This window comes from Engystomops pustulosus, chromosome 3 (genome assembly GCF_040894005.1).
Source record: "Engystomops pustulosus chromosome 3, aEngPut4.maternal, whole genome shotgun sequence".
NCBI lineage: Eukaryota > Metazoa > Chordata > Amphibia > Anura > Leptodactylidae > Engystomops > Engystomops pustulosus.
Genome location: NC_092413.1, coordinates 122,076,475 through 122,093,768, shown reverse-complemented (window position 1 = coordinate 122,093,768; position 17,294 = coordinate 122,076,475). Strand labels below are relative to the sequence as shown.

Genomic DNA, 17,294 nt, shown 5'->3' with positions numbered 1-17,294 from the left:
AGAATAAAGAGTTAGGTGACCAACCTAATGAGGAAAGTAAAGAACCAGAATCATTCACACACAAGTTTTACTAGAAAAAATAACCCTTTACTTCCTCACACTCTGGGACTCTTCACTGTAAGAGTCTCACCATGCGTAAACAGAGCAAGTAAAGGGACATAAATGTTGAGGTGGTTCCACCTCCCAACAATTTGACACCAACACCTTAAGCATGATCAGCAACTGGGCACTTTCGTTGCCATCTTGTAAACCCAAGGCCCACATGTTGATGTCTACAGCAGTCAGTTGAACCCCGGGATTGAGCCAATAGTTTTCCTCCCCTTTTTCCAAATCCCAATGACACACACTCACACCCCAGTGCTTACATATGTAGTTCGAAATAACCGGTTAATGTTCACCCGTACCTTGTTAAGTTTATCCACCGACCAGGTTTTCTGCAATGTCTTCCTTGCAGAAATGTCTTACTAGACTGTAACCATGTATGGATATGAAAACCACATCCAGGACATCACAAATAAATTCTCTACAGTGCTGCATTCCAATATCATTTTCTCTGACATGGAAACTGCGATATCGGCAGGTCTAGATATTCATTCAAGACTATTACTTTCCAATAACACCTTACCCCATACCATGCCATGAAGTCCAATTCAGAGGACAATCTCTGTATCTCTGGAAAAAATAAGCTGCCTTCCAGTTAGTCATACATATGCACATAGTGCTTCCCAGTAAAAGAATGAGTGTGTGAAAATCTATGTTAAAGGTGGTTTCAGGCCCTACAACAAACCACAAACACATAAAAGCAATGCACCAAAGCACCTTACTCAGTCTAAAGAAATTTAGTTTAACAAACTATATTTGACATATATACTATTAACAGAAATAGTTCTCACTATATCAATGAGGCAAAATGTAGGACTTGTAATGCATAGACTCCCACCTACCAATTTGCCCAATGCTCCCCAAGCCCGCTCATAGTGTCTTCCAAGCCAGACCCAAAACCCCCAAGCATGTACGGAAAACCGATTTGAACTGATATCTGGACAGGAAGGAGCCATTCAATTGACACAACAATGGACTGTCACCACTACCCCGATACTTCCTAAACTCCTGTAAACTTACTAGACACATGTTGAAACCATGAATATTTCTCAACAGCCTCAGTCATAATTAATGCTTATGTCTGAAATTCGTTGACTATTGTGCGTTAACTATTTTTTTTTCGTATAATGTCAATAAAACTTGAAGTTCTTGGACAGTTGAGCTGGGTTGTGATTTCTCTTCTTGGATGTTTCTCAACAGCACCTTTTCCCCTCTCCTCAGTTGATCTGTTTTTGATCTGGGATTCAACACTTTAATTAAGTCGTCTGCACGTTGAACAGTACAAGAGTAAAAGGCTAAGCTGAAAAGAATACATTCAAAATTGAGGAACAAAGCTTACCCAAGCTAGACAAAAGGGAAAAGAAGGAAACCGGCCTCTGGCCATCTTTCGTGTCCCCCCACTTAAAGGCCTGTTGACCTAAAAATGATTTTGTAATGTCTCTAACACCTGTCAACTTAAACCAGAATGCCAACCCCGCATTTCACTGGTTAACCTGTGCTACATATTGATTTTTATTTGCTAAAAACACAAAACAACACCGGGAGACCACGCAACCAAGCTTCCTAAATCAAGCCAGCTGGCAATATATGCTCACCCTGTACTTTTTGCCAGTGATCCTCGAATTAGACCAACACCACCTCTCCCACTGAAATCAAGAGAGAGAATCTGGAACTAGATTTGGCACAGCAGTAATCCATGCATTCAAACACAGACCCTATAAAACTAAATAACCGGCCCATGAAGATGCAGCAAAGTTTATTATAACTGAAACCACATCCTTGTTGTTGCAAAGGAATCTTATTTTTTTTTTTTGTTCCTAAAGCAATCACCCAATTTTGTAACTGACACCTTAATGGGGAAAAGCTAGGTCCCTAACCAACCCCAACTTCACCCATCTGTCCGGCCACAGTTTTCCCTGATAAAAGGCCGCAACCCCTATTCCGTCTTCTGTGAAGATAAGCAATTCACAATCAAAACAATACCTGACATGTGGACAAACTGGCCTCCCCAATACAAAGGATGTAATCTAAATAATAAATAAAAGACAAAACACATGCCATCTCCTCCAATGCCCATTATAAAAACTAACTAATTGCTTCAAAATGCGTGCACAATATTGAGTATCCCATTGTCGGGCATCAGTGAACAAGAAACACTACCTCCAAATAACACCCCAACAAATGCAAACTATCTTTGTTAACTCGTTAACAACCTAAATGCCACCTCAATGTCAATTTTTGCCTTCAATGCTCCTGTTCCTGCTTTCCTAATGAACACCAGTGCTGAATCAAAGGAGTTATAAGCTACAGAACCTAGTCTTTCATCAATCCTGTTGTTAACGGATAGCCCTCTAGGGTACGACAAATGTTGTATAAGCCGAAACTTGTTCGACTCCTGACTGACTGAGTGGCACCAGTGACAGAACACGTGGGGTATCTACACCCTCACATTAGTGCATCTCCTTGCTGATATTATACTGCTGGGTATTTATTACACAGATTTTTACCCCTGACAAGATTATCATCCACTGTAGGTTGTGCCTTCTGTTTTCCCCTTCTAACTAATACCTTATCCGTGTTGGGAATATATATTATTGTATTTATCAATTACATGGCTGCACTTTTTGATTGTTTGTTTGTACCTGGTTTTGTATAGTGACTGTTGTAAGGGGTTTTGGTGAAAAGACCCATTATGGTCTTACACCCAGGTCTTTGTGTACCTTTTAAGTGTTGATTTTTTTTTTTTTGTAAGACATATTGAATATACTGAAATAAAGAGTTTTTGTACCTTTTTGCCTATACACACTCTTAGTCAGTTTTCATATTTTTAAAATAGTACACTGAGTCTTTTTGGATAAAAAATGTCCTCTTATTAAGAAACCTGTCTGATCACATATCTACATGATAAACTGCTCATAGCCTTGAGTCATTTCACAGTCTACTTTCCCACTGTTGCCTAGAGACAATGCAATCCTAATTGTAATTCCGTTACCCGAAACCTAGGCCTGGCTCCTTTCCAGGTGCTCTGAACAGGAAATGCACCTTGCTGTGGTTATGTCAATTATTTGACACTAAAGAAAGGTCATGATAGGATCAGCCTTTAACTAAAACACTATTATAATGTGTTTAGAAGTAATGTGAAATATTGTGTTAATATTTGCCCTTCAAAAACTCTCGTACTTACTCTGGTGCAAAATTGGAATCAGGGTCCCCATATACTTAAACCATAGCTGCTGACCGCATCCCACATGTTATACTTCAGAATACACCTATATCATATGTACACTCCACAGACATATGCACACATAAACTATATAAGATTATGAGCATATGTAAACACAGTACCATATATACTCTACACACACAATATATATATATATATATATATATATATATATATATATATATACATATATATATATATATACACTCACTGGCCACTTTATTAGGTACACCATGCTATTAACGGGTTGGACCCCCTTTTGCCTTCAGAACTGCCTCAATTCTTCGTGGCATAGATTCAACAAGGTGCTGGAAGCATTCCTCAGAGATTTTGGTCCATATTGACATGATGGCATCACACAGTTGCCGCAGATTTGTCGGCTGCACATCCATGATGCGAATCTCCCGTTCCACCACATCCCAAAGATGCTCTATTGGATTGAGATCTGGTGACTGTGGAGGCCATTTGAGTACAGTGAACTCATTGTCATGTTCAAGAAACCAGTTTGAGATGATTCCAGCTTTATGACATGGCGCATTATTCTGCTGAAAGTAGCCATCAGATGTTGGGTACATTGTGGTCATAAAGGGATGGACATGGTTAGTAACAATACTCAGGTAGGCTGTGGCATTGCAACGATGCTCGATTGGTACCAAGGGGCCCAAAGAGTGCCAAGAAAATATTCTCCACACCATGACACCACCACCACCAGCCTGAACCTTTGATACAAGGCAGGATGGATCCATGCTTTCATGTTGTTGACGCCAAATTCTGACCCTACCATCCGAATGTCGCAGCAGAAATCGAGACTCATCAGATCAGGCAACGTTTTTCCAATCTTCTACTGTCCAATTTCGATGAGCTTGTGCAAATTGTAGCCTCAGTTTCCTGTTCTTAGCTGAAAGGAGTGGCACCCGGTGTGGTCTTCTGCTGCTGTAGCCCATCTGCCTCAAAGTTCGACGTACTGTGCGTTCAGAATTGCTCTTCTGCCTACCTTGGTTGTAACGGGTGGCGATTTGAGTCACTGTTGCCTTTCTATCAGCTCGAACCAGTCTGCCCATTCTCCTCTGACCTCTGGCATCAACAAGGCATTTCCGCCCACAGAACTGCCGCTCACTGGATGTTTTTTTCTTTTTCGGACCATTCTCTGTAAACCCTAGAGATGGTTGTGCGTGAAAATCCCAGTAGATCAGCAGTTTCTGAAATACTCAGACCAGCCCTTCTGGCACCAACAACCATGTCACGTTCAAAGGCACTCTAATCACCTTTCTTCCCCATACTGATGCTCGGTTTGAACTGCAGGAGATTGTCTTGACCATGTCTACATGCCTAAATGCACTGAGTTGCCGCCATGTGATTGGCTGATTAGAAATTAAGTGTTAACGAGCAGTTGGACAGGTGTACCTAATAAAGTGGCCGGTGAGTGTATATATGCTACACACACTCGAATATAGGTGCAATGAAATCTATATCCCCACACCAATACCCACATTCCTGCACATTACTAATAATATTGGAGTAATGAATACACATAAATATATACCAGCTGGTAATATATTGCATATATATAGTGCCAAAAATTACTGCACACCAGGGCTGCAATAAGGCAGATATAGAGATCACTTACTGTATAAATCAGTTGTAGCTCTGACTTTTTACCTCTAATCTGTCCTCTTTACATCTTGGTGGATCCTCACAGATGGCAATTCATCTCCATTAGTTACCAAACTTTGATAACTTTTCTAGCCATGACTTATTGCTACAGAATTCACCACAGTTTCACATCTTCAGGTGCTATGGAAGAGTCACATCAATAGTGTAATGAATAGAGGATTTTTATTTTAAAATGTCTCACCACAACGGGTTTCGGGTTACCAAGTACCCCTTTTTCTGCAGGCTAGGGACAGTAAGATAGGTGCCCTTGGCCTAGACTTCGATGTACCTGGCGGGCGCGAGGCTGGCGTGCAGTACCATGCCAGGTCAGACCTGGTGAAGTTTTGCATAAAAGATGGTGAACAAAATAATAGGAGGTGGTGTATTCACGATTTTAATTGCAAATCCCTGCACTGTGCAACAATTTGCAATTATTCCACTGCTTCTACCCCAGGAAACTTGCCTAGAAGCAGTGATAAATCTCCCCCAATGTGTTTGCATTTACACAATACAAACCCCCTGGGCTTGGCCGATTCCATCTGCATTTCCATTGAAACACAAATGGAAAAATTTTGCATTACACTAGTTGGTGGTTAACGATGGTGTGTTTCAGTTTCTTAGAAACGGTCAGCTGCACTGGTGCATATTGGAGTGTATATCTCATGGTAAAGATAATATTTGGTAGGAATTTGTGCCCATTTCTCCTTGAAGAACTGGTATAGCTGAACTATGTTTGTATGTTTGCTCTGCTTGCACTTGCGGTTACAGCTTTGTCCGGGAATGAGATCAGGGCTTTGGGATGGTCAATCCAAAACATTGACTTTGTTATCCTTAAAGGGGTTTGTCCATGAAAGAAAGTTCTCAAATTTTAATCCTTTGATGTTTACACAATAAAGATCTTTAACCCACTTATTTTATAATTCTACTCATAATTCTACTAATAATTTATTGCTGTTTTAGCTCCTATCACTCAGTGATGGTTAGTGTAAAATGCCAGAGTGTGGGCGGGGACCTTTTAACCAGACACTTCATGAATCCTCTGTGCTATGAGATACTGTGTGCTGACAATGTGCTTAGATTATCTGTGTCCAAGGTTTTACCTACACTTTTATTTAGCTTCTGAACATTCTACTAATATCTGACTCTGATGGAAAAAGAGAGATGATGAAATCTATGAGATGGATATAACACACAATGACACACTTCAGTTATAACGCACACTGTCAGCTCTGCTACATCTCAGCTATAAAACACAGAGAGTGCCTCCCTTCCCTGGATAAAGACCTTATCTTGTCTGTAGCTTGCGGAGTAAACTCTGCATGTTGCTTGCTGAAGTTTCTGTGAGAGTGTGTGTTTCTGAACTCATCTTGTATTGGAGGGGGAGGGACTGGATGCAGAGAACACTGCAGTATTCAGACTAGTGAAGCTATTCATGAGAAGATTCTGCCCTGCCTGACCATAGTCAGACTTACGGACGGATTCTGGGTTACCAAAATTCTATACACTGGGACTGATAGAGACAGGTTGGAATTATATCTGTGAAATGCTGTAATTTTGTTAATAACACTAAATTAGAGAATGTGTTATATTTTTATGCTGAATATATTTAAGAATCTTGTCTTTGTGGGAATACCCCATTAAAGGAAATCTACCATCAGAATGAAGTATGACACACCAGGGACACTTACTCATACTGTAGATCCAGGCACCATGACTGTGGTAATCTTTTTATATCTTCGTTTTATTATAAGTGTACAACAAATATGGATTGGAATAATATGGATATTGGAAACTTGAATAACTGCACCTTGAGCAGATGCCTAAGGGAGGTGCCATACAGTGGCATCCTTCACCCATAGTGTCCCAAGGAGGGAAATTAATTTTCTTTTTTTATTAATGTAGTTTTTTTTTCTTGTTTTTTTTTTTTTGCAGCATGGGCGGACCCCTTTACACCTTGCAGCTAATAAAGGACATCTGAATGTTGTACAGATCCTGCTAAAGGCTGGATGTGACTTGAACTTTCAGGATGATGTAAGTAAATTGGCATCATCCATGTTCATGTTTTAAATGTAAACTTGTTTTACTGCTAACATTTAGATTACTGAAACCTTTTTTATGGGGCTTCCAGCTATGTAAAGATATGGCTAAAAGAGTCTGCTAGAGGCTCCAATGTTAAAGGTAAAAACATTAAGAGATTGTCATACCTTGTGTGTGCTGTTAGCTGCAGCAGGTCTTTGAAAAATGCATTTATGTTCCAGGATTGTAGTTAAACCTGGAGCACTCTGGTGCATTAAAGGGGTTTTCCCCTGAACAAAAGTTAGGCCCTATCCAAAGGGAAGAGAAAGGAAAATGAAAACAGAGAAAAAGTCTGGGAGTCATTTTAATAGTTTTAACAAAAGACAGTGGTATTATTTTGTTTAAAATGCTCCAGCTGTTGCCAACCAGCTACTACAAAGGCCTAACTTGCTGATCAGTGGGGGTCTCGGTGCCGAGTACCGTATATACTCGAGTATAAGCCGACCCCAGTATAAGCCGAGACCCCTAATTTTAACACCAAAAAAATGGAAAAACCTATTGACTCGAGTATAAGCCAAGGGTGGGAAATACATTGGTCATAGCCTCCCCAGTATATAGCCTGCCTTCCCCCTGTAGTATATAGCCTGCCAGCCCCCAGTAGTATATAACCTGCCAGCCCCCTGTAGTATATAGCCAGCCAGCCCCCAGTAGTATATAGCCAACCCCCTTTAGTATACAGCTTGCCAGTCCGTAAAAACTCAGTACTCACCAGGCAGCTCCTCTTCCATCTTCAGCTCCTTCTGCAGCTCTTCTACTTTCTTAAGGCCGGCGCCATGACCGCGACATCTCCGTGCGCACGGCTCGGCCGGCGCACTCTGTAATGTGAGCAGCGGCTAACATCACAGTTGTGCGCTAGCCGGGCCATGCACACGGAGATGTCGCGAACCTGCAGCCGGCAGGAAGAACGAAGAGGCGCTGCAGACGGAGCGGTCGCGGACCTGCGGCATGAAGATGGAAGAGAAGCTGCCAGGCCGTCGGAATGGTGAGTACTAAGTTTATGTTTTTGCATAAACCAGAGTATAAGCCGATTGGGGAATTTTCAGCATAAAAATTGTACTGAAAAACTCTGCTTATACTCGAGTATATATGGTATATGCTCCTCCGGTATATACCCCTTGTCGCTCCATCAGACTAATGGAGCAGTCAGCTGCGAATGACCCTCCAGCTCCATTGAACTCTATGGAACGGACGGAGATTGCCTAGTGCAGCAGAAATCCATCCTCCTCATACTGTGGCCTCCTGTCTTCCATCCTCATACTGTGGCCTTTTGTCCTCCATCTTCCTCATACTGTGGCCTCCTGTCCTCCATTCTGCTCGTAGTTTGTTGTGTTGTCCTCCATCCTCCACATTATGAGTATATGTTAGGGACGGTCAGACCATCTAAGACAGTGGTTCTCAACCTTTCTAATGCTGTGACCCCGCAATACAGTTCCTCATGTTGCGGTGACCCCAAACCATGTACAAGAATATTGAATTCGTGCCAAAAAATGCAATAAAATCGTCGCTCCGATGGCTTTAGGTGACCCCTGTGTTTTGGTCGTTCGACCCCCACCCACAGGTTGAGAACCACTGATCTAAGCACCCAAATGTCCAAACCCCACTTTTACACCATTTTTTTTTTATTTTTGAAAATGTATTAAAATACAATGAAATTTATATAAAATTGGTATCACCGTGATCGTACCAAACCAAAGAATAAAGCAGAGCGCACAGTCAAAGTCGTAAAAACTGAGCCCACAAGATAGTGAGGCAAATGTGTTTTTTTTGCCAATTTCAACACATTTGAAATTTGGAATAATAAAAAAAATGTCACTGAGAATTAAAATTTGTTATGCAGAAAATAAGCTATGTACACAGAAAAATGAAAAAGTTTTGGCTAGCAACAGTCTTATCATGGCGTTACTGAGGGACTTCACTGCAGAGCAATATTCCCATAACCAAAATAGGTGAATCCATAGTGTCAACCAAAGAATTGCGTTTCTTGGGCCTTTGACTGCAAACAGAAAATGCGCTAAGCAAGATACGAGAATCCTGTTCATTTTGGAAGTGGTTGAGTAGGTCTCATAATGGCATTAGCATAGATCAGGAAGATGAAGTTGATCATTCTTTTATTCACTATTAAAGTTAGAAGCATTGCTAGGATTCTCGTATTTGAAAAGCAAGCAACCTAGTAACAGAAGCTTTTAACCGATATGAACAATGCTAAGATCAAGGAGGAAAATTTATGTTTGTACTGTAGTTCATTAACTTTTTGATATGTGCATTTATCTGCAGTTTTTATTTTTTATGCTTGTTTCTGTCATGTATACTGAGACATTTGAATTATCCTTGATTATCATAGGGACAGCAGACAGCCTTGCACAGGGCTGCAGTGGTGGGACACAGTGATATTCTTGCCGTATTAATTCAAGAAGGATGTGCCTTGGACAGACAGGATAAGGTATTACCTCAGAAATAAACAATGCCAATGCTGTCTTATTATTTGGGGATACTGTTACATGTAACATATATGGAACTTTTTTTTAATTACCATTGACAAACTACTCCAATAACATATCTCCTTGTTTTACCACTTGCTGTGTTAATCTTCTGGTGGACCTGGGGAAATGTAGTATAGATAAATCTACCAATGGTAAATTATATTGCTTTATGTATGACATAAATGCATATTAATATAACCGTGTATGTTAGAATTAAATATATGTTGTAATTTCTTCCACAGGATGGTAACACTGCCCTACATGAAGCAGCTTGGCATGGATTCAGCCAATCCGTCAAGCTGCTTGTTAAAGCTGGAGCCAATGTTCTTGCCAAAAACAAGGTGAGATAGATAGATTTTACATATTTAGATGACATATTGTTTACTATGATCACATCTTTCCAACATGACTGGTAATATTTAACAAAATGATACTGTTATTAATAGAGTTATGTTATGCATATTTGAACCTTTACTTTCAATAGAGGTTGCTGGTTAAGAGAGCCATTGACATGCGTTTGGACCTAGACTGAGTACCAGATAATCATTGGGTTAATCATTGGGTTGTCCCTGGGGCTGGGGCTGATTTTGGTATTGAATCAGTTTTATCATTTCATCATATTAATTTCAGCATCATTTTATATAACTACAGGGCATAGGTAGGGGTTCAACATGGGGGGGCAAGCCCACCCAAGTGAGCCCCCAGACCAGGTGTACCAATATTCAGCTATGCAGTCACTGGTTATCATCATGCCTCCTTAATCATAGTATATAACAATGTAGGGACTTATAGAAGATATCTCTGTATTCATGCACATGTCCTGTCTCTTCCGTCTGCCCAGTGCTGCTCTGACTTCTACCAACGACATCTTGGATTTGTAAAAGAGAAGCTGTCAGGTGGATTTGTGACACTAAACCGCTCAAGGGTCCTTATGGGACATTTACCTAGATGAGGCACATCAGACCCACATCTGGAGACCACTGCGCCTCTTTTATCAATGCTTTAATAAAGCTGAAATAACACCTCCGCTTCACAGTGCACACTGCGTACCTACAGGGCTTTTGCAGTGAAGCCAGGGTGTACTACACCGCCTTCATACTACATGCTGCATACCAACGAGCTTGTGCAGTGAAGCCAGGATGTACTACCACAGCTTCATAGTGCTTGTTGCATAGCTACAGCAATTGTGCAGTGAATCTAGGCTGTACTACTTCGGATTCACTAACAGCAGTGCACAGGCGCTGAGAACCCCCAGACTGAGATAATTATAAACATTTGTTTTGTTCCTATTAAGTTTACAGCAAGATATATTTTGTGAAAGCCATCTTTACACGTTCATGTTAATGTGCTGTCCATGAAGACAGATATGAAAGTTAAATCTTTAATTTATATCCATCAACCTGACTTTATCATTACTGGTACTGAGCTGTGCCCATATATACAAGATAAGGGTAGCAGTACTGAGCTGTGCCCATGTATACAGGATAGGGATAGTAGTGCGAATCTGTGCCTATATATACAGCATAGGAATAGTATTACTGTGTTTTGTCCATATATACAGGCTCTCTGCTATCCCTTCTGCAGCCAGGCTATGGAAGGTCATAGTGAAATACATCTGATCGCCTGCTTGTGTGATTAGCTGTGTTTCCCAGCAAAGCAGGGGCCGAAATTATAAGCAGTGCAGGCCAAAGCTCTTCAGTGAGCCACAGCTCCCCCCCCCCCCCGTTTCCTCGGTTGCTACACCTCTGCTCTCTGCTCGAGGGATAAAAGTTTTGTTCTCATGCTGTATGTGACATCATTCTCTCTGATGGGCCCATTAACAGACTAAGGCCCCATGCACACGAACATATGGGGGACACGCATGCGCCCCCGCAAGCCGCCAACATACATACATCCCCCATAGGCAGCAGTGGCCACATGGAGCAGCACTGTACCACTCCGTACACCGGAAAAAGATATCACATGTCTTATCTTTCCTGTGTAAAAGCTCATACGCTGTGGATCTCTATGGAGAGGGGAGCAGAACGTATGCCCCTCCAGCTACGGCCCGGCAGGCATATGTTTGTGTGCATGCGGTCCTAATACATTCTGAGTGGAAAGTCAATATTCTTTTTTTTACTAAAGATAGCAAAATGTTTTAAACATCACATGTTAAGCTTCTAAGGTGAACACTCTTTTAGCAAAGCTTACTAAAAAACATATAAGCTTACATATTATTTTATGTTGGTTATTTACTTACTCTCTCAATAAGGCAGGTAACACACCTCTCCACCTGGCTTGCCAAAATGGTCATTCCCAGAGCTGTCGTTTCTTGCTGCTTGCAGGATCCCGGGCTGACTTAAAAAACCATGTAAGTTGATAGGGATGGAAATAAATGTGTTTATTATTTTGTATTCTAAACATAATAAGGTAATAGATTTGTTTAAATAAAGAATAACTGCAATAGCAACCGAGAGAAGTAAACAACTCTAAAACTAACAAGTCCAATAAGTATTGAATATTGCATAGACACGTGACTACATTGGGGAGATTTACTAAGACTGGCGTTTTAAACAACTTTTACTGCCCACCCTCACGCTGGTGTATTGCATGACAGATTTACTATGAAAGCTTAGTACATCCGAAAGGGAAATCGGCTGCTCTTCACTGAAAACTGAAGGACAAAATCCCCCAAGACTAGCTTAACATCTGGGGGTTGTATAAAGACCTACAGGGCGTTTCAAGCCAACAGACTGTCCATGAGGTTGCTGCTAATAAATAGTAACCCTTCATCAGTGTAAAGAAGTCCATGAGGTAAAACTTAATTGGGGGGAGGGGGGGTCACAATGCCAAGTTGTTGATGTCTTTCATCTTGTCAAGAAATGCACACCACAAACTGCCCATACTGTGCCACAATAGAATACAAGTAGAAGAGTAGTAGTATATGGGAGAAACATATTGTGGCACAATATTACGTCGAAATTTTGAAAAACAGTGCCTGTCTGCTTCCCAATACAGTGCCACACCTGACTGTAGGTAGTACTTCGTGTTGCAAATAAGTATATATTTCTATACAGTTGAGCTGCAATGCCGACACAAACCATGTTCAGGTGTGGCCTTATTTTTGAAATTTGTACAGTATATTTGGGGGGTGTCTTTCCTGAACAAGTTGTTATTTGCAGACAGGAGACACCTGTTTACATGTTGCGGCACGGTACAATCACCTCTCCGTCATCAGGATACTACTGAGTGCATTCTGTTCTGTCAATGAGAAGAACCAGGTCAGTAGATTATACCAATGATATTCTAGCTTCACAAAATTGTCTTATTATTAGAAACTATAAATTTGCTTTTTGCATAGAATTAAAAGAAGTAACAATACATTTCCAGTATTTTTTTTTAATGTCTTTAATACCTAACAACTTAAACAATTCGTGCCTCATAAATACTAGATGACTTCTGGTCTGTATCCAGACCACAGGAGCTTCTAGCCATGGTGTCGGGGAGATAGGGCTGGTAGCTGGCCAGAATCATGAATCAGTCTTGTAATAAGTAAAGTATTGTAAACTCTTTTGGCGTTTTTTTATTGTACAGGCAGGTGATACCCCACTTCATGTTGCTGCTGCCCTCAATCATAGGAAGGTCATAAAAGTGCTGCTGGAAGCTGGAGCTGATGCTGCCCTTCTAAATAATGTAAGCATGTCTCTCTGCTGCTCCATACACAACACATGCATTAAGATATTTATGGTTATTATGTGTCAGATGCTTCAACTATTGGCACATTAATTTCAATATATAGACAATTAAGTAGTTAATTGCTAACGAAGAGGTGAAAAGGTGCGTTGAAATCAATGCTCTTGATGGTATTCAATTTTTTCTTGATGGTATTTACTCAGTTATTCATATGTTCTCTTATTACATTTACCATCCTATACCTTCTGAGTTGCATCACTACTAACATTTGCCAGTTAAATGGGTTTTCCGGGATTAAAAAAAAGTTATATATGCCTGGGGGGCCACCACAGACCTGGCAGTCATAGACAGCATTGCGGCTGAACCGGACAGCTGGAGACAAATGATGCGGCATGTGTAGCACGCCTCTTACACTTTTAACTGTAAGTCATGCCTTTTTTCCATGCCCTTATTCCACCTGCACACTGTTTACTTTCTCCCTTCAAGTCCCCCCATCATTCTCTGATATTATGTCTCCAACCTCCACCTCATTTTGGGTCTCCATGATATTGTGTATCCTGCAGTTCTCCCTCATATTGTGCCCCCCCCAGCAGCTCTTTCTCATGTTGTGCCTCTCAGCAGTTCTCCATCATATTGTGCATCTCAGCAGCTCACCCTCCTATTGTGCCCCTCCAGTAGCTGACCTTCATATAGTTCCCCACAGCAACTCCTCCACATATTATACCTCCACCAGCTATACCTAATATTGTGCCCCCCTAGCAGCTCTCCCTCATATTGTGCCCCCGACCGAGCAGCTCTTCCTCATATTGTGCCCCCCCAAGCAGCTCTTCCTCATATTGTGCCCCCCCAAGCAGCTCTCCCTCATATTTTGCCCCACCCCAAGCAGCTCTTCCTCATATTGTGCCCCCCCCCCCCCCAAGCAGCTATCCCTCATATTGTGCTCCCCCCAAGCAGCACCCCTACATATTATGCCTCCATCAGCTCCCACTCATATTGTAGCCATATTGTGTCCTGCCTGTGTTAGCTGGTGTGTGAGTATAAGCTGTTTATTGCTTTTATAGCCCCCCTTTCCCAGCCATATTAAAAAATAGTATGGTATATTGGTGGTATTTTATGTGTTGCACCGTTGATCTGCACTGGGTGCTTTTAACTTTTGTAATTTTTAATGTAATTTTTTTATACATCTTTTGCACATCTTTTATACATTTTTACAGATTTTTTTAATCTTCTATGAATTAATAAAGATTATTTTTGGTACGAATTCTTGTTTTTTTATACATAGTGCAGAATTGCACACAGATCAATTAATTGAAATTAGTTATAAAATTGATGTGGTATTGCTAGAGTATATCTAGTTCTAAATCTACTTTATTCAGATGCAGCAAAAATTAAATTGTGTGTGAGAGAATTAAGACTGGTGATTGTAATGAAGATGCTAGTAATTAAGTGGCTTGTCATTATAAATGAGTTAATTCTGTGCACCAAAATCTCATATCTATGTAAACCAGCTAGGACACCGCTAGATATTCATTTTCCAGATCTTGCTGGTGGCTCTGCAAATGTGTCACATAACATGGTGGAAAGATAAAACGGTCATATTACTTTATATCCATTGCTGAAGCAGAATCTTCAAATGCTTGATTAATTCCTGAGTTACCATAATTTTAGTGTTAAAATGGGTAATGATCAGTGAAGATTTATTAAAACAGCATTTTTGACAAAACTGAATTTCTGAAGCTAATTAAATGTCCTTTAGCTTAAACTGATATAACTGCTATAGTTCTGTATTAAAAACTATTACAAATATATATATATATATATATATATATATTATATATATATATATATATATATATATATATATATATATATATATATAATACTAAAAGTATAGACACACTGCTTATCTGTTTGTAAATGCTCTCTTACCATATCAAGAAAATGCTATATACGATTACCGATATCCAAGATCAAATATATACATTTTACAGTATTGCAGAATCTGATGACTGTATTAATATTTAAAGGGAACCTGTAATCAGAAATTGGCCTAATAAACCACTACCAGTATGTTGTCAAGCAGTTGAAAAGCTTCAAGGTCATGTTTCTTTCATGGCTTAGCTTGGTGGCTTCATCCAGAAAATCAACTTTGTAGTTAGATGTATAAAGTCAGGGAGGTGGAGAGTTTTACATTGAAGTCAAGCTTTCCCTTACTCTGAACATCTCCTACCATTTGATTGATATCATGTGCCGGAGATCAGGAGATCTGATCAATGATGTCCCTGGATGCAGGACCATCAAATACAGTGAAGTGGGCATTCTAAGGTAGGACAAGCTTGACTTCAGCCTTAAACTCTCCATCTCCTTGACTTCATATAACCATTTTAAATCTAATTTTTAAATTTGATCTTCTGGATGATGCCACCACACTAGGCCATGAAATAAATATCATCTAGGCTGCTCATCTGCTGATAGTGGTTTATTAGGCCAGTTTTTGATGACAGGTTCCCTTTAAAAAGCTGGAAATGCACATTAAAAGGTTATCAATTATTGGTAAAATAACATACTCTTCAAAGTAATAGGAATTGTACTGTGAAGTGACATCATTTCTTTAATAATTATTTTTAGGCTGGCCAAATTGCTTTGGACACCGCACGTCACCATAATAATTCAGATGTGGCTCTTCTACTCACTAAAGCTCCACAGGTACAATCTCTAAATGCATTTAAATGTTTAGTGAATTACATTTCATTGCCTCTGGTTATTTTACTAACAGCAAAAAAGGTGTTAGCAGATATCATTCTCAAAGGGAACCAGTCCCCAGCATTTTCCCCACTAAATATCCTTTTTAGCATTCACTCTTTTGAAAAAGATTGGCACTTCAGACACTATTTAGGCATGTAGAACTTGCTATTGGTGATTTCAAAGATGAGAATCTTGTGTTTAAAAAATCTGAATTGTGGTGCTCTCTTCGATAGAACTGATGAAACAGACAGTTAAAGACAGATAGGGAGATACATCAATCTGTCTCCGCCAGAATTCTGATGTGATTTCTTTCTGAAATGCAGAGTCGCACATTTATTACCGGTTTTAGACCATTTTTGGACATTTTTCCAACTCATCTGAAAAGGTGCATGGCCTCCGCAAAGGCTGTGGCCTAGCCCAAGCGGTAGAAAATGTAGTTAATGCACCAGGCCACAAGATTCTGTCCTAGCTGGTATAACCTCTGACTCCACAGTAGGGTTGCACAATGTATCGAAGCCTCTGTACTTGTTTGATACTTTCATACTACAAACATTTCAATACTGGGTTTCTATTTTACATTTTCAATTCTCCTAAGCTAGTTGCATGGGATTCCCCACAGGAGAAATCAAGCAGTATAGATGTGAGACCGACAAAGCATCAGGGAAATACCATGAACTGTCCATACATGGTGTTTCTACATCTCCCTGGGCTTCCCCTACCACAAGGTACACAGCTGCTTACACTGCAGCAATGAAGAAAAACACTATCAAAGCTGGAAAATGTATAGTAACAAAAAAAACACATGCATCAGGAAGCCACGTGTGTATGCACCCTCAATGTTATTCAATTAAATTTTTTTTTTCCCATACGGGGATTTGAAGTCACAACTTGCACTGTCTGCCTGTCATAGAAATTCAGCTCCTCAATCCACTTGACTATGGGCTTATTGGTTATCAAGGTGAAGATTTTATCTGCCTAGAGCTTCCATAACTGTTACACAAGTACAATGCACTTCTATATAGTTATGTATCTTCTCAGAGGTCTCTCTATATATGACTACATTTTTTTAAACATATTATTAATACAGTTAAATTGAATTAGTAAAACTGTATTAGACACAAAATAAGTTTTACTTTTTAAATTAACAATACCATGATAACCTCTACAGTACATATAATAAACTGTACTGAAAAGTTCTCCTGGCAAAACGCTGACTGATGGAAACACATATGTGATTGGGATGAGCCCCGTCCCCAGTTGTTTGCATTCTGTTTCTAAACGCAATGTGAACACCTCATGTGATCGCACCCTTAACATTGAATTCAGATAATTTTTTCTTTTCT

At 40.1% G+C, this 17,294-nt stretch overlaps 1 protein-coding gene across 7 annotated transcripts in view; it reads left to right on the top strand.

The window, feature by feature from the left end:
• ANKRD6 (ankyrin repeat domain 6) overlaps window positions 1-17,294 on the top strand; it is a 106,853-nt gene that overhangs the window by 63,646 nt on the left and 25,913 nt on the right. For all 7 annotated transcript variants that reach the window (XR_011854209.1, XM_072141958.1, XM_072141955.1 and 4 more), the window contains 7 exons: window positions 6,911-7,009; window positions 9,396-9,494; window positions 9,777-9,875; window positions 11,786-11,884; window positions 12,696-12,794; window positions 13,108-13,206; window positions 15,835-15,912. Coding sequence is in view for 6 of the 7 variants with exons in the window: in XM_072141958.1 (XP_071998059.1) it covers window positions 6,911-7,009; window positions 9,396-9,494; window positions 9,777-9,875; window positions 11,786-11,884; window positions 12,696-12,794; window positions 13,108-13,206; window positions 15,835-15,912 (672 nt within the window). In the remaining variant the exon portion in view is untranslated. The remainder of the gene's footprint in view (window positions 1-6,910; window positions 7,010-9,395; window positions 9,495-9,776; window positions 9,876-11,785; window positions 11,885-12,695; window positions 12,795-13,107; window positions 13,207-15,834; window positions 15,913-17,294) is intronic.